Source organism: Falco biarmicus, chromosome 4 (genome assembly GCF_023638135.1).
Source record: "Falco biarmicus isolate bFalBia1 chromosome 4, bFalBia1.pri, whole genome shotgun sequence".
Taxonomy (NCBI): domain Eukaryota; kingdom Metazoa; phylum Chordata; class Aves; order Falconiformes; family Falconidae; genus Falco; species Falco biarmicus.
In genome coordinates, this window is record NC_079291.1 from 103,262,539 (window position 1) to 103,281,484 (window position 18,946).

Here is an 18,946-nt window from a genome sequence, read left to right on the forward strand (position 1 = left end):
TTCCATTCTATACAATTCAGGTTATAAGAAACTATTGCTGATGTTTGTGGGTTTTTTTTGAAGTTTATTATTAGGCTCCCTGGGGTTTTTATTAAAAGAAATTAAGAAGACAAAGCAGCATCGTTCCAAAAATGATGTAATGGATAAAAATCTGGTTTCCTTAGGCAATAAGGACTTCATGAAATGTTCAGAATATCTCTTGGTTAGCTGTTCAGGCAAATCTGAAACCCTCCAGATGACCTCAGATAGCAAAACAATCAGTATAAGGTGTCATGCTCATAAAGTGGTAGTATCCTTGAATCGATACCCCAAAAGTATATCCCTGAGTCAGGTACCCCAAAAGAAAAAATGCATATATAGAACAACATAAATTCAAGAACTGAGCCTTGTGGGAGTCTCCAAACATTTGAATCTGGTTGGAAGAAAACCCACACAAAATAATAAAGTGGGAGTCATTTTCTGATCTTCTCCAGAATCCTAAAGTCTGCTTCATTTTACCATCAGGGATAGAGAAGAAAAGCTTTTAAGTCAGCCAGCATCAGATTGATTCATAAAGCAAACAGGAAAAGTATTATGAGGCAAAGCTTCATGCTATGATAGACATCTAGGAATACTCATCTTTGGCAGTCTATTCATCTTTGGCTAAGGGGGTGGAAACTCTGGTTTGTCTCCCTGGGTAATGTGTGGAATCCTGTTTATATTCCAACTCAGTTTATGTGGCCTTGGGGAGCAAAGTCTGGTCTTAGAATTAGCTGTAATTTTTGCTGATCAGATAGCGGTATGACTGGCCAACTATTTTTCCATGACTTTTGTAGGAGAATTGTATGACAAACCTATGACATACTCTTATTTTGTAAAACATTTTTGTAGTGAAGATACTTGTTTCATCTGAGACAAACAGATGGTGGTGATTGAGAGATTCCCTATATAGGTGGTTTGCAAGAATTTCTTTTTATAATGTGGAGAGTTAGTTGTATATTAAAAAAAATAAAAAGGAAAAAGGACCATTCAGATACACTTTTTCATAAATGCCCAGTGCAAAATTAGACATTCTCTGTTGTCATTTGTTAGAGGTAGTTTAAATATACATACATATATCTGTAATATATTTAATGTAATAAGTTAAGTAGGTCAGCATGCTTTTTTTAGGTATGTGTTTAAAGATTTGCACCTAAGCTGACTCTTGCAGGCTGTGATTTATGAAGATATCAATAGGTTATTTCAGGTCAGAATGTAGTTTAACTGTTTGTCGAACAGTTATGTTTTTGTGCATCTCTTCTATAGAAACAGCAGAGTGGGCAAGACAGAAGAGACAAGATAGACCATATCTAACTTTTTGTTCTTTATGTTCCTAGGGTTCTTAAGAGCTTCAGTCATTGACTAAGGTGTCATTGTTAGGTGCAATACAAACAGGGAATGAAAAATTGCCCATGCCCCTAAATGTTTGCGGGCTAAGATCATAAACAAATGGAGGAATCTGAAAAATAGGATCAAAATGGTATGATCAAAATGGTCTTAAGTTACCAGGCATTTGACTGTAATGTAGTTACATAACTGTAATCATACAGCTCATAAGTATTGATCTATTCCTGTATACATAAAACCCTGTTACCTATGGACAGCTGCTTTTATTTTAGCCAAAAATGCATACCAAATCTGACAATTTTGGGATGGGTGTCTTGATATTGTGTCCTGTCATATGCTACATTTCAAGTAACCTATGTTCACTTAAATGGAGCTCACAGAACTATCTTGTCTTTCAGTTACTTTAATATACTAGGCCATGCAATTTTTTTAACATATTTTATAAAGATGTTTATTATCAGTAAATTTTAAGTTAACAACATGCCCCAATTCACTCCTACTACTTAGTCCTTAAAGACTGGTTGTTTCTCAAAGTCATTGATAAGCAATATGCTTGTTGCTAAACAGAACAAGAAACTGATTGCTAGCTCGTGATACAAAAAATTATGACTTTTAAGCTTGTGGGTTATAAGGCAGGTGAGACCCAGAAATGTGCTAGGATAGTGGAGCAGGATAATAAAAGCACACAATCTGTAGCTGATTATATTTCTGATTGTTAGTCTGTCAATTGGTTGTCAAGTTGTACATTGTTTGCTTCACTCCAGAAAAAGGGATTTGAGAGGTGAGAATAAAGATAATTAGGACTGACAGTGTGATATTTTTTTGATGATACCCACTGCCTGAATTTATGAGGATGAGCTGGGAGAGGCATAATTTGGAAGACACAGTAGCTCAGGTTCTGGAGTCAGCTAATGCCTTTGTGGTGAATGAACCTAACTTAGCCTACTAGGCATAAATGTATTTTTCATGGTTATAAAATTAGTTCAATTGGGTTCAAGTTTAGAGGAGAAAGACTCTAAAAGACTAGAAACAGGACTATATCTGTCCTGTTACAGTTTGTTTTTCTAATAAACTGCTCAGATTGTTTGTGTGTGGGGTATATGCATCACCAAATTCTTGTATGATGATGTTTCATTACAGTTTTACATTGTTCTATGTAGATATGTGAGTTTTTTACTGAGATAGCTCATACTAAGATAAAACTCCTGTGTTTTATGAGACAGCGCTGCTGTCTTCATACTTTTTTTTTTGAATATATAGAGACCAGTAGACATTAATTCTGTTAACTGTGTGTTTTAACTAATGCAATCTATTTTTCTTTTACCTGTGGATTAAGATGCTTAAAAACTAGTATGAAAATTTGAAAACTGAAATGTAATTGCTACTGTAGAGGATGCTGCATCAACCCACTATATAATTATTATCCTTAAAATGTCAAAGTTAAATACAATGTCATTAAATTCCTTATTTCAGCTATTAGAGGAGGAACTAAGAAGAAACTACTGCAGAAGATTTTAAATGACTTAACAGTGTTTGAATTAGTAACGTAACTGAATTAAGTTTTGATGTTTAGGCAGAAAGAGCAGCATTGTATTTGGACTAAGAAATTACTTCCTGGCTTTGTCGCCACTGACATTAATTATTGATAATGGTTTCAGAAATAGCGCATGTGCCATCAGAGTTGACTGTAATATAAGATAGGGACTGCAGTGATGTTAGAGGGATTATAAAGAGGAAGCACCTGTAGCATTTGGAGTTGCATGCTTCTAATCATCAGACTTTTATTTTGCTGCAATAAATTCATATGAGTGACTACAAAAATGGAAAGATGAGTCGTCAGGCTTATTTCTATCGTGTCCCTCCACAGGAATTGCACAGAAGAACCCAACTTCAGCCTGAGCCAGCAAAGACGAAGGCTCTTCAAACAGTTATTGAAATGAAGGTATGGTCTTTGCATGTTTTCTTGTACATTATTTTTGTAGCATGAATTCTTGTATTCGGTATGGCTGGGATTGAGTTAATTTTCCTTATAGCAGCCTGTATGGTGGTATGTTTTGGATTTGGGACCAAAACTGTGTTGATAACACATTGATTTTAGCTGTTGCTGAACAGTGCTTGCACACAGTCAAAGCTTTCTCGATTTCTCACTCTGCTCCCCCCTGGCAGCAAGTAGGTTGGGGTGGACAAGAGGCTGGAAGGAAACACAGTCAGGACAGCTGACCTGAATTGAGCAAAGGGATATTCCGTACCATAGAATGACATGCTCAGCAATAAAACTTAGAGGAGGACATTCAGAGTTATGGCATTTGTCTTCCCAAGTACCTGTTGTGCATGATGAAACCCTGCTTTCCTGGAAGTAGCTAAACATCTGCTTGCTGATGGGAAGTACTTAATGAATTCCATAATTTGCTTTGCTTGCATGCATAGCTTTGCTTTACCTATTAAACTCGCTTTATCTCAATGTACGCATCTTCTCACATTTGCCCTTCTGATTCTCTTCCCCCATCCCACTGAGGGGCAGTGGATGAGCGGCTGTGTGAGACAGCTGCCTATCAGGGTTAACCCACAACACTTTGATTTATAACCTTTACTATTAAATCATTAATTGTTTCCTTTTACTGCTTAATTTATTTTGCTGTGGAGCTAGGAATAATTAGTATTTCTTTCTCCCACTCTTTTCTTAATAAGACTTGATTAAAAAAATAAACTAAGTGCAGCATGGCTGAATAATGAGACATGTATACTGCTTGTTAAAAAGACTTCAGGGTAAGGAATGAGGAGGGGAGTTTCAGGTGAGCTAATTTGGATGGAATAAACTGACAAACAGAAGCAAACACAAACTGTCCAAGGCCAATAGAAAATGTTTTTCTTCTTGATCTTTAATAATAATACTTCTGTTGGTGGTATTTGGCCATCATTTTGCATTTAACCTAAGGAACAATATTCATTGCATCAGCAGAGTGATATGAAAAAATGTTATGAAGCTCTTACCTTAGTCCTGAATATAGTTTCCTCTTTCAATATATAATACTACTAAACTGTTGTGGCTCCCCCCCCCCCCCCCCCCCCCCCCCGCCAATAACAAAAGATAAAAATGATAATTTTAAAAAATGAAAATGGATATTTTTTGCATAATTCTATGAGTCTGGAACATACATCTTCAAGAAAAATACCAAGAGACTTGAGATAATTTATGAGTTGGCAATGCTGCCTGAAATAAATTAATGATAGTCTTTCATTTCAGTCTTAAAGGAAGAGCAAATTAAAGGCCTTATTTTGCCAGTGACTTCTGTTGTAAGCAAATGAGTTCAGCATGTCTGAACATTGTGGTAAATACACATTTACAATGACAGCAGGACTTCATAAATATAGTATCTGCCTTTTAATAGATAATAATTAGTTTGGATTATATGAGTAATAAAGAAGGTACATAAATTTCAGTATTCTGTCTTCTGATGTGTATTTGTCTTGGACGTTCCCTGTTTATTCTAGTTCAGAAGTCTATGTGTGAAATCTAAAATATGTGTTTTTGCAGCAACTTGTTACCCTAAGTATATAGAGTGTGTGCGTGTGTGTGTATATATATATATATATATAAAAAGTAGAATTCTGGCTGAAAAACTCTATTGATATTCAAGATTATAAATTTAAAGTTTTAGGATACAGAGATAGTGTGTTAGAATAATTTATGGTCTTCCATGTGGGCTGTTAACAATGTAAATGTGACATTACAGAATCATTTGCAATTCTTCCTGTACCAAAACTCCTTGAAAAGAACTGGGGGGTGATATGATACATGAATGACACATGTCACAGCTGTAGTTGCAGCCACTCTGACAGCATCTGTCCCTGAAGACAATAACATCTTTTCTGCTTGTCTCCCAGGAGAGCTGGGTGTGATGTGATGTTCCACTTCTTAAAAATCTAATGTTTGTAGCGAGGGCTTTCGTTTGTCACGGGTGAGACTGTAATCCTGTTGCTGGAGCATTCTGATGCGGAGCTGCCTTTTGGCTCTGAGGCACAGGGTTCTTTCTTTTCCTATGAACACATGCTCCTTTGGGGTAGACCTGTCTAAAATAGGCCTAATATTGAAAAGAAAAAGGGACAAATGTAAGATGTTGAAATCCACATGATTAAACAGCAGTTTTTGTTACAAGTTCCAGCTTTGGAATGTTTTCAAGTAAATTTAAATTGTCTTAATCCAGACAGCATTTGTTTTGAAAAAAAAGTGGAACATTTGTTTTGAATGATCAAGCATTGAAGCAATTATTTCCCTACAGTGTTGAGGGTAGAAGGAGGGAGAGGATTATTCTGTAATATGGCAGTCTGAGGCCATACACTCCCCCATGCAGAGGCTCCAAGCAGTATATATTTCTCTTCACCGCACCCAACCCCTTCCACCCCCTCGCCGCATGAGCTTTTGTTTGAGTTCTCTCCATGGCTCCACCAGCCTCTACCAGGAGGCAGCTTTCCTTCCTTCATAAATCCTTCTATTCTTCCCTGTGGCTTTCTTCTGTCCCTCGCCACTGCTAATGCTTTCTGTCCCTTTACCCAGTCAGTCGTCCCTTTCATCCAATGAGGTATACCCGTTTCTTCTACTTGTAATCTCATATATATTTTTTTTGTCCTAAACAGCTTTCCTTCTGCACTACCTTTCCTGTCCTGATCTTCATTTCTCTCTGAAAACTTTGAAAATAGTTGCCTTTTCTTATAGCAATTGTATTTTCTGCATAACTGTTGTCTCCTTGATCAGTGTTTATCTTTTGTATACTTAAAAAAAAAAGGGGGGGTGGGGGTGGGTTGGAAACAAAATATAGCAAATTCACATCCTATGTCTTGACTCCTGTTTCTATTGCTTTATTTATTCCTTTTCAGATATCTATTATTTTTCCAGGTGAATCGCACAGGCCTTTCCTAACTTTCTGGTTTTTCTTCTTAGATGCATTTGCATCCAGGTGTCTTATATATTTGCTTATTCTTTCCCCTTACATTCTTTACTCTGTGTCGTTGTCTGAAAGAGACTTTCTTCTCCAGAAGGCCTTTCATATGGAAAGCAGAGTCACAAGACCGAAGGAGGGCAGGATGATTCTTTTCCCACCATGTTCTTGTTCCCTCAAGCTCCTGTTTTTTTGAACTTGCTTAATGACATTGTAGACCTTGTTTTCAAGATTTTTTTTTTTTTGATTTCTTGTTTTGTTCCCCCAGCCCTCTACCATGGTTTTCTGAGATCCATTCTCTAGAAAGTAGGACATACTAGATAATGCTGTTTATATCCTGGATTTAGTAAAGGGGTAAAAGTTTTGAATTGCGCATCTTTCCAAAACAGCAAGTTACATCATGGAGCTCATGGTACTTGGAGAAAAGCTGCCAGAATGTTTAAAAATATTACTAAACAATGAATGACTTGAGGGGCTTAATTTTGTGTAGTTTAATAAATAGGAAATGACAGAGCAAAGAGATTGCAGTCTGTAGATATCTACGTGAGATATCTTCATTTAAAAAAAAAAAAAAAAGTCCTCTTCAGTAATGAAAATAAATATGTTGTAAAATATAGTGTGTGGAAGCTTGAGGCTGCAAATGCACACCAAAATATGGTGTGTATGTTTAACAGCATTCATATAACTTTGTCTTGTGTTAGATAGGAAGCCAGTCTAGTTTTGTTGCAGTGGTTGCTTTTGACTATGGATACATGTAATGGAACAGTATTTATTTTCTCATGCCTAAATCTTTATCTGTTTAAGTGTAAAATAAAGCTGTTACATTGAAATCCTTTCCTTTAATTGCAGTTGCAACTGCATTTTTCTTTGCATGTTGTGTGTTGACAAATGCTAGATCACTGATACCTTTGAATATCAGTGATATCCAAAGTTGATTAACACTGATTAATATCATAAAAAAGAGTAAAAGGAAACACGCTTTTCATTTCATTCTTTCAAAAAGAAGTTCTCGTAAGCACATGAATTGGGTCAAAATTTGCTCATCTTGTGTGAGGCCACACCCGGACTACTGCATTCAGTTCTGAGGTGCCCAGTACAAGACAGACATGGACCTGTTGGAGCACATCCAGAGGAGGGTCACAAAAATGGTCAGAAGGCTGGAACAGCTCCCCTGTGAGGAAAGGCTGAGAGAGTTGGGGTTGTTCAGCCTGGGGAAGAGAAGGCTCCAGGGAGATGTTCTTGTGGTCTTTCAATACTTAAAGGGAGCTTATAAGAAAGATGGGGAGAGGCTTTTTAATAAGAACTGTTGTATTAGGACAACAGAAATGGTTTTAAACTGAAAAAGGATAGATTTATATTAGACATAAGGAAGAAATTTTTTATGATGAGCGTGGTGAGGCATTGAAACAAGTTGCCTAGAGAAGCTGTGGGTGCCCCACCACTGGAAGTGTTCAAGGCCAGGTTGGACGGGGCTTTGAGAAACATGATCTAGTAAAAGGTGTCCCTGCCCATGGCAGAGGGGTTGGACTAGGTGATCTTTAAAAGGTCCCTTCCAACCCAGACCGTTCTGTGATTCTATGATCTTGTTCAGACAGTTCTAAGCTTAAACCAGTGAGAAAAACAGAAATTAGTTGCCTACGGATATGGCATAAAGCTTATCCTAAGTGTTAGGTATTGACTATCTGAAATATATGTAGTCTAATAACAAAAATTACGAACTATTTAAAAATAGTAAGCTGTAAAGTAAATGAAAATATTTGTGGTTTACCTTACTTGCAGAAAGAGCCGTCTTTATGTATTGATCCAGCTTTGATATTTCAGGTATGGGTTTGGTTCTGAATGAGCGTGTATGTGTGTTTGCGGTGAAACATACTTGCGTTATTAAGATTGCATGAACTTTCAATTTCCCTTGTCTTCAAAAATAAACCTGAATATTCTCTGTGTTGAATTGATGAAAGTTAAAAAAAAATATATAGTAAGAGTAGTCATGTATGATCTGTTGATAGCATGTGTGCATATGTGCATTCTATTAAATGCGAAGTTTCAAATATTTACTTCTGATTGCTTGTTGAGTGCCCTACAAGCAAAATTTTTCACAGACGTAGTTTAAACTTATCAGGTATTTGAAATGATGAAGAGTAACATCTCATTACTTTCCATTTCAGAGTAAGACAGACTGGAATGCTGTATTATTTACAGATATTTTGCCTTTTTCCCTCTGCTAAGTTTTAGGAAATGTACTGTAGCACTCTTGTAAGGACTGCATATATAAGATTCATGCAACATTGTGGAAACAATCTCCTTTCCATTGTGGAATATTATTTCCTTCAGTGTCAGGATACATACTAATTATTTTGTGTTGCAAAAGAGACTGCTTTCTCCTAGGTCCAGCATAGAAATAGCCCTAACCTCTCTCACAGAATATCTGCAACACTGTTCTAATAAAGGAGCTGAGGAAGAAGTATCAGTTACTGCAGGAAGGAGGGGATAGATTAGGGCGAGTACCTCAATCTATATCACAAATCCTGCTATATAATCTTATGTCTTTTAAAAGATTTAAGAAGCCCTGACTGGAAAAATCTGCACAAATACTGCATTGTTGTAGATCTCAAAGACGTTTATTAGTACCATTTAGTACTAAGCTTTTTCCATAATATTACTGCAAAAGAATCTTCTTTGTGATTCAACACAGACCCATGTAGTTTTTTTAGTGTGTTGCTAATGTGGATAAGCCTTAGAGGTTTGAAGGAAATACTGCATCTGTTCCTATTTCAGTTTCTGTAAGATTGCCAGACCCTGTGCCACAACAAGAGCTGGTTGAAAGTTTTCCAATTGAAGTTTTCTGTGGGAAAATGCTGATTCAGCTGAATCAGAAGATTTTATGGGAATGTGCCTATTCTGTCAAAACTTTTAGCGGAAGCAAAGCTATCTAATGTTCTATCCATCCTGTAAGTCAACCAAGCTTCCTTGTGATACTACCCACTGGGAGCTGTCTGTACTATCTTTGACCTACAAGGCTCCTCACTCTCTAGCAGTTCTCCAAACAGGAGAACTTTCAGGTTTTCAGGGCAAGCCAGCAGCCTGTCTTGCTTATTTTCAGAATTGCTGGTCCTGTGTTGTTCATATATAAGGGAGCAGTACCTTTGGTTCCTCGAACAGTCTGTGAATGAAGGTGATGTCTGGCTTCTCTTCTGTCTTGTCATCACATGTTTTTGATACTTTATTCTGAAAGAGATTCTAGTGTTGAAAATTTTGTGAAATTTCTGCCTTCTGTTCCAATAAAAAGTTAATCCAAAACTGACAGTGACGATTTTTCTAGAGATAGAAAAACTAGTTACACAGCTGTAGTCACAGTATGCAGAGATTGATTAAAAATAAAGTTTTCCTTGGAGAGTTCAAACTTGTGATAAAGTACAGAAAACTCTTCCAGAAGTTATGTTAGATATTTCTCTTAAAGTTTCAATATTATTCTGTGATGGATAAACCTAAGGAGTGTAACAGGCTGTGCTATAAATTATTTTTGCCATGTTATATTTACAAACATGTACAATACAAATGCAGTACAAAACCCTGGACTCTTAAAGACTTTAGAGAGATTTGATGAGGACTGCTCCCAGATGAGATGTCCTAACAGGTCATGCAAGTATTAATATATTTCAGTGCGAAATGATTCTGAAGTGCAGCGAAGCTTAGATTTTGCTTTTATCTTCAATAATAGGAGTAGAAAATTTCTGAAATGGAGTCTGTTGGAGCAAGCTGATTTGATTGTAGTATCTGTGAGAGCTACAATAATTTATTGTTGTGCATAAGCCTTGATAGTTTTTAAAATTCTTTTCAGTATTTTTCTTTTTGTACAGTTTCTCCAAGTGATAAGATTTAATGAAATTCTTCCCCTTTCTTTTTTTCATCCTATCTCAACCTTTTATTTCACATTTCTCTTTTTTTAAAAAAAAGTTTATGGAAAAATGTTTTGTGAACAGAACAGTTAACATCTAAAAAAGGTTTATTTTTTGTCGTGTGATGGGCTGGTCATTTAGTGGAAAGATTATTTAGTTTGTATGATCATTCATACAGTCTTTGCTCTATGATACGAGAAATGCTGATTCCATGGGCAAATACGAATAAAATTTTTAGGGTTCTGATATGGGAAATCTGCCATGTTAATATCGTTAGACTAGTATACTAAGTTATATATTAGTTACATTTTATCTGTAACTTGAAAAGTTGTTATTCAAAAATACTCCATAATTATATTAGATATAGGCATATAATGTAAAAGCTGGTTGGAATTCTTCCAAAATGGGGGGGAGTGGTGGTGGTGGTGTGTGGTGTTTTTGTTGGTGGGTTTTTATTTTTTGTTTTGGAGGTTGTTTTGGTTTAGTTTTTTTTTTTTTTTTTTTTTTTTAAAGTTGCATCCCTAGTCAGCTCCTTTGTGTTTTTCAATTGATTTTTGGGGGGAATACTCTTTCTTGTGGAACATACCCTTCAAGAAAGCAAAATATGGACTGCTGATTGAGGTAATTATCGACATCTTCAGTATCAGATTTTTTCCAGAAAAGAAACAGCTACTGAGGCAAAAAATATAAGAAACTGCGAGTTTCACATTTCAAGAGTTTTTTTTGTTTCCTTTACATTCTGGCATTTCTTTCTCTTTTGACTGGAGCTCCTTTTCTGAAAGGGGATGCAGTTAATTTGGAAACTTGTAAGATACATAAAGGCGATTAGTATTCTCCTTTCAAGTGCATAACCTTGCCTATATGGCATGAAAGTATGTTTGCTGTTATGGGAGACAGCTCTCTTCCATTGTCTTGAGATTTGTTGTTGAAAAGTTTTACACCCTTTTACATCACTGAGCTCTTGCCTGGATTAAAGCACACCAAAACCTCTTCAGACAGGAACCACAATGTATTTGTGTAATTGTACAACCCAGAAATATATCTACCAGTGAAAACTGGTGTATCAGTGTGATACAAGTGAATAAATCTGTGTTCAACAGCAGGCTAGATGTATTTTTCCCGTTTTCACAATGTTGGCAGTAGGAAAATCTGACAAGTCTTTGCTTTCTGTTTCTTCCCCCCCGCCCACCCCCCACTATCATCTTGTGACAGATTTTTTTTTTTTTTTTTTTAAGTGAAAATTTGTATTCTGGACTTCTTAATTGTCTGGAAGGAAGCTGACCATGTTTTTTATCAGGATTCTGGTTCACACAAAATTTTCTTGGTCACTTTGTGTGACTGTAAAGAAATGTTTATCCTGCTGTTCATTTTTAAGCTATTTGCTTTGTATGGTTGAATTGGTATATATATACCTATATCTGTATAGTGCTATTATTAATTCCACAGAATCACAGAATGGTCGGGGTTGGGAGGGACCTCTGGAGATCCTCTAGTTCAACTCCCTGCTGAAGGGGGTTCACCCATGGCAGGTTGCACAGAATTGTGTCCAGGCAGGATTTGAATGTCTCAGAAAAGAAGACTCCACAGCCTCTCTGGGCAGCCTGTTCCAGTGCTCTGTCACCCTCAAAGTCAAGAAGCTTTTTCTTTAAGTAAAGAAGTTTTTCCTCAAATTTGCTGTGTTTTGATTGTGTGATTTTACAAAACTGTTTAACGAGAGCGTAGTCTTTCACAGAAGAAATGTGCTTTTACTCTGATAATTTTCAGCTAACTGTTTTGAATGAGATTACTTCCATGTTCTTTCTATGGCTTGCTACAGTCACAATATCCTGATTTTTCTGATGTTTTCGGTGAACAGAATTGGATTGAAAATTTGTTTACACATGAATAAAAGGACTTGCAAATTTAATTTTTTACATTACTTTGGTTATGAACAATGCTGCTGGCAATTCAGAAAGAGAAAAACCAAGAAAGAAGCAGTGATGTCAGTCCTACTTCTAGGAAACACTTCCATCTGCTTCTACAATTAATTATATTGCAAAGCCATTTGTGATTATTTATTAAGGGTGCTAAAAATCCCAATGCAGTTTGCTAGTTTAATGTTGAACTTATTTCAGTGGCATCAAACATTCAGGCTTCAGATCACTGTACTAAAATTACTGTGGGAGTAACGACAGAGAAAGAATATTCTTTCTACACCATTGGAATAATGAATAGCCAGGCCTAGATGGTTAGCAAAGAAAACGAGGTATGTTATCATGTATGTGTGGCAAACAGGGCATCTCCAATTCCCCTTTCATCCCTAACTGTGTAGGAATGGAGACAGAATTTTAATCAGAAGGTATTCTCTACAGACTACACAACAGAGTGTAGCATTGCACGCTTTTTTTTCTGGTGGTGAGAAGTCTAAATTCTGCATTTCTTTAAGCCAAAATAAATTTAATTATTTTTGATTTGTGGCAGTATGGACACAATCCGTATTTGTAGCATCTATTTTGGCTAACTTATTATTTGATGTTTGTGCCTGTACAGATATACTTCTGTTACTCTTTAATATACATTTTGTATCATTTTCAATACTCTTAGGATACAAAAATAGCTTCACTTGAGCGCAATATAAGAGATCTTGAAGATGAAATACAGATGTTAAAGACAAATGGAGTTCTGAATACAGAGGACCGAGAAGAAGAAATCAAACAAATAGAAGTTTACAAGAGTCACTCAAAGTTCATGAAAAATAAGGTAACGTTTATTAATGTTTAAATAATAGAAATAAAAATTTTAACTTGACCCTTTTCAACATAAGCAGCTCTCTTGAATGTTTTATTTTTGTGAATCCCTTCTATGGGATGCTCAGTAGCTATGGAGGAGTGAAGCGTTTTGGAAAAAATAAAAATGTGTTTGTTTTGACTTAGCCTCCTCCTTATGTCTTCCTATTTCACCACTCCTGCAGAGGCTACTACAGTCTTGAGTCTATACCATGTTACCTGTTTTCTTTCTTGTTTAAGGTGTCTTAATGCTGACGTTTTGAATTGGTTCATAATTATGACTTGCACCATTCTGGCACATGGTTATTTGTGCATTTTTGTCTGGTTTTGATTGTAGTTTTACAGAAAGGACTGCTGTTCCATAGATGATGCCAAACTGTAATCTCTTATTTTAAAGACTTGTAATTTGATGACTTTGCTTCTGCAGAATACCTTTCATTTCAAATTATTTTGTGTAGATAATTATGGGTTGACTGCAAGCAGAGAGTAATTATGTAGTGATGTAACACATTTTGTGGTATCAAGCTCAAAAAAACAATATTGCTTGTTCATTATTTTAAAATACATCAGAAGTAAAGCTTGATGTCTAAGTTGTTGTCCCAGCTGGTCTTTTTACCTCCTTTTGTTTTGATGTACTCAGCTGCTGTCTAGGTAAAGATGAGCACTCTAAATAGTCTTTCTTCTGAGTGCTAATATTTTTTTTCTGATACTTTTATAATTGCCTTAAAAATTGTAATAAATAAATATGTTACAATTTGTGCTGGTTTATTCCCAGCTTTTCTACCTTGAATGTATTTTGTTTATGAAGTGATAAAATAATAAAAAGAAAAAAATATTAGATATTATGGAGACTGAAGTCGATGCTCCCATTCTTATTAGGTTTTGGAAGGAACATTTTAAAAATATTATTTATAAGCTAAACTAAGATGGGGCAAGACAAGTCACAGCAGCCCAAAATTGAAACATTGAAGAGGAAAGCCAGCCATCTCACCTCCTGCAGTGATGTTAAAAATTTGAGCATAGTGCCAGAGTAAAAACTAAGGAACTTACTTTATAGTCATCATTATTATGAAATCTTACTTTATTTTAGAAGTCATTCCATCCTAGTTGTTTGTTTGGGTTCTGATTCTGTTGAATATTTAGGAGCTTTTGTGTATGTGAAATTATAGGGAACTGAGATGGACTGATTCAGTCTTTCTGAAATGTAGACTTGCAGCTCGGAAAAAATGCTTGAGGAGGAACTGGTATTATTACCTCTCTAGAGGCCACGTAAGCAAAAAAAGTAGGAGTTAATTGGCTTAAAGTGTAGTTCTCTGCATACCGTTGTCTGTTGATGCTAAAAATACTTAGCAATATTGCTGTTTAAGTACAAAATTTGCAATATCAGGTAAATAAATGCCGTTACCGCTTTTTCAGGGTTGGGCAAGCTAAGACTCAAAGTATGCAGCTTGTGTGTGGTCAGAGAATGAAATGTTGTCAGCACCTTCTGGAGAACAAGTTCTCTGGTTTTCTGTTTTCTTATGTAAATTAGACCTTCATTATCTTCTTGACAAGATGCTTTTACTTTGTCTGAATTCTACAGTGAGTATAGGATTAAGAAAATTCACCACTGTGTAGTATTGTACACTGAAGGTTTTCCACCTCAGAAGAGCTGTTACTGTCTCAGTTTGGAAACTGTAGTATCTTGTAAACTACATTGCAGGAAATGCTTGTGTCTTGAGACACTGGGGTGTATTTATACCCTCTCTTGAGGGTTTGTGCTACAGAATAAATGGAAGTTTTAGTGCCCATTTTAAATATGCCCAAATAAATCCAGATTTATTTAATTAAAAAAATCAAAAAACGTATGTATTCTGTTGAAAAAAGTTCCTCTTAAGCTACTGAAAAGTAGCTGAAGTTCAAGTAGCATTGTCATCAGGAAAACTATTTTGCCTATTTAAACGTTAATTTCAAAGCAATTCAGTTTTAGTAATTTACAGCAAAACTAATGCATCTCAGCAAATCTGTTGATATAAAAATAATGTGCAAAGCATAGTATTTTGTTAACAATCTTCTGATGTTTTTGAGAAGAAAAGCTTCAGTATATTTCTGTGGCACAGAAAGCAGATGAATTAGAAGACTATTACACATGCCTTGTTTTGTCACAATCTTCTGATCTTTGATAAATGCCACATTCTGATGAAATTTTGTCTGTTCTCTTTCACCAGTCCTTTTCTTCCACTTAAAATTGAGATTGGCAGCAGAAGATACTATTTTTATCATTCATCTGAAAACCTTTCAAGGTGGAAATGTATTTATGTAGCTGTCAGCAAACAGATCTTATTCTAAGTGATCTATTGAACCAGAGATTGTTGATAAATTCTGATAAACAGAAGTCTGGATTGATGGCAAAGAGCAGAACAAAACTCTTCTCACAGTTAAGAACTTTATAGCACCTATGATTGTGAATGCTTCACATTTATTTTTGAAATATAACATGTTTTAAATCTGTTCTTGATTTAAATAAATGGGAAGGTGTTAAATGAAGGCCAGTACTGAATATCATTTATTGTACATGAGTGGCAAAGAATGTTGGGAAGTGTTCCTTTTCTTAAATAATTATTATTAATATTCACTCCTTCAAAATATATAGGCTTTAATTTTGATTTGCAGTTAGATAGAGGTTGTAGAAATGAGAAAGAAAACTTGCTTAGATTTTTTTGTTTTTCTTGCTCACTTGGTAGGGACTCTCGTTGCTCTGTTTGTGAAGGGACAGTGATAGGCATCACTCACACGATACAAAAATTGTTCAAACAGGTCTTAAAGTTTCCATGGCTAAGGGGTATGACACTGCAAATGTATTTATTGAGGATGTGGAGAAAACATACAGGATGATACACATTTTTAAAAATAATTTCTGCTTTGAAAGAACCCTCTCTTACTAGGCTTCATCCTTTCACTAGCAGCCAGATATTTCAAGGAATACTGATGCATTTTTTCAGGTGTGTGTTTGCACTCTGGTGTTTAAGTAGGTCTTTGAGTATTAGAACTCTTATGCTATCAACAAGAATGACTGTGAAAATCTAGTGATAATTTAGTACTTCTGAAAATTATAAAGATGAGTTTTAAGAACTGATTAGGCTCTAAAAAGGCACTCAGTAATTAATGTCTGTGTGTAAGAACTCATGCTTTATGAAGGAAACATGCAAGTTCTGGATGATCCTGTAAAAGAAATAAAGGAAAAAGAACTACAGCATCTTTTGTAGGTAGCCTGGAAATGTGATAAAACCTTTAAAAATAGTCCTTGACCAATACAACCTGTAGAGTCTACAGATAGATTTTGGAGTCCACTGTATACAGCGACATCATTTGCATTACTACTGTTTTTTCTTTCACTTTAAAAAGTAGTTGTCATTTGTCACATAAGACCAGATCCTTATGATGCATAAATCGGCATAGTTTGATTTAATTATTTACTTAAAGATTTAGCCCTTAATTTTAATAAGCAATATTCAGGGGAAAAGTTCTTGATTGCTTTGTTTTTAGTTTGTTTCTCGGTTACTCTATGCAAGTCATGTAGGATTTTGGTGTGTAAAAATAATAATGTAAAAAAAAGGATAATGGTTTTCTGGAAATGTTGGTATCTAAGGAACTGAAATTATAGGAGGTGACAGAATCATAAATTGAGAAGGAAGATAAAGGAACTAGGGTTTCAGGAAAGGGTGTGAAGCAAGATTGTATTGGGCAATGTTGAAAAAGCAGTGACAGGCAAACTACGCATATGAAATAAGTGAGATTGGGGGAAGGTCAGGATCAGAGGACAAACTTGGAGTTCCTTGGATGCTAGAGCACTTATACCCAGACTTGTATGTTATCTTCCCTGTAGTCTTTATAAAATACAAAAACATTTTTGCTTTTGTCTTTTTTTTTTTAATTGAGATCAGGACACCTCATTGAATCGTTGCTCTTGGTCTTCCACACCACTTAAGATATAGCGAAGTGAAAATGTTTGCACATCTGCTGGAGACAGACATTTATTTCATGCCCTGTTTTTTACACACTAGTAGATACAATATTTTAAAAAAGCAAATATACCCAGGTCTAAATATTTCTTAAAAAAAGTTATGTGGTTTCTTGTTATGCCTTTGGTACTTTTTATACATTATTTTTTTAAATTGAAGTTTTAGTACATTTTCACCATTCTACTCTATTTTAATAAAACACCACCCAAAAGCATAATTATTCAATGTTTTTTTTTTTTTTTTTTTTTTTTGAGAGAGAGAGTTCTAACATGTTTTTTAAACTCTTGGCAATTTGTAGGTCTTGTAGCCAGAAGTTTATGCTAAACAGATTCTGTTTCTAGACCGCAAAGAACATACCTGCAATAAAAAAGAAGCTTGGTTTTTTATTATTATTATTTGTCAGGGTGTGGGTTGTGTTATTCAAAAATCGGGAAGAGTTTCTAGGAGGGATTAAGTGTCTGTGATGTTCACATGGGTCTCGTATAAAGCATGTGATGTAATTCAGATTGGCTGCAGATCTGCATTTTGTCTTTCTATCTTGTGGACAGATTTTCTTGGTTGCCATACTTGCTTCCATGTTCTGACAATGGATGGAGTAAGGTGTTTTGCTTTCAAGTGGAAGTTTTCTCTAGCAGTTTAACTGCACTCTATATTTTTTTGACATCTGTTCTTTGTATGCTTCTTTTCTTATTTTGGTTTATTTCAGAATGTGAAGGTGATTGCTTTTAGTGTCAGTATAAGATTCCTGATTTTGTACAGTAGCTCTGGGATGGCTAGCCAACTACCTTAACCAGCTAGACAAGCACTGGGATTTATAAAAAGAGATAAGAAAAAAATATTTTTAAGACATGCATATGGACTGTAGTTGGAAGAAACATGTATTTTTAATGTAATTTTAAAGGATACACTTGCAATGTAAAACAAAACAGAAATATTTTGATCAGCAGAAAATGTTTCCCCTGACTGCGCCATATAATATTGAATCTGTGATGTGGTTGAGTGGGATCATCCTGTGGATACGTATTCATTTTTTTCCTGAGGACTTTGGAATCATCTTCCATCCAGCCCTTCTAGATTTCTTGCATCCCAAATGTGTGTTTGGATGCAACTGATGGGAAAGACAAGAAAGAGCTCTTCCAGCACTTCTCTGGTTTTTGCAGAACTGAAACTTGAATTTTAAAGAAAATATATAGGCCTTAAAGTCATCAAGAAAACTTCCCAAATATAAACAAAGTTTTCTCTGAGTTAGGCGGATGCACTGAGGCATTTTAGTTTAAATAACCCTCATGAGATGATGTATCTGAACTCATCTGGTGACCAGTGTTATTTCACAGGACTTTAAGAATAGTTATATGTCACCTAATTCACCATCCTTTAGCATCATTCTGTGTATTGTCCAGTGCTTTGTTCAGATTCATATGTTCTAAATCCACCACACTTCTGCATTCTGTGGTGACCCCTCCTATTTGTCATAGTGGAAAGGGAAGAGTAATCACAATTCCATGACATTTACTGATGAACCTTAAATTCTCTTAAATTCAGAACCTTCGTGACTTAGTGACTGGGTTTCTGCTGTTTCCCTTAGGATATGCTTTTACAGTCTCACAGACCTTTCACTCTGTGGAATTTTTTTATAACGTTTTCCCTAGACTTTTCTTAAGTTAATCTCTTTGGCTTGGCTTTCCTAGTACCTGAGAATTCCATATGAACTACCGGGGGGGGGGGGGGGGGGGGGGGGGGGGGGGGAAGGAGGTGGGGATGGTGGGCAGCAACACATTTGCAAGAAGAGTAAGGTCAAAATTCCATTTCTCCGTTTTCCTCTCCTTACTAAGATACCTACTTTAGATACCTACTTTTCCTTATCAGGCTTCTAAAAACCTTGATTCACTCTGTCCAAGGATAAGAATCATGTTGTTGGAAGGAATAGGCTATTGGATGGAATTTATACTTTTGTGAACACTTTTTTTTTTTCCTATGCATTT

At 35.6% G+C, this 18,946-nt stretch overlaps 1 protein-coding gene across 4 annotated transcripts in view; it reads left to right on the forward strand.

The window, feature by feature from the left end:
• ERC2 (ELKS/RAB6-interacting/CAST family member 2) overlaps nucleotides 1-18,946 on the forward strand; it is a 521,691-nt gene that overhangs the window by 114,491 nt on the left and 388,254 nt on the right. For all 4 annotated transcript variants that reach the window (XM_056338313.1, XM_056338316.1, XM_056338314.1 and 1 more), the window contains 2 exons: nucleotides 3,233-3,307; nucleotides 12,782-12,937. In XM_056338313.1, the coding sequence (XP_056194288.1) occupies nucleotides 3,233-3,307; nucleotides 12,782-12,937 (231 nt within the window). The remainder of the gene's footprint in view (nucleotides 1-3,232; nucleotides 3,308-12,781; nucleotides 12,938-18,946) is intronic.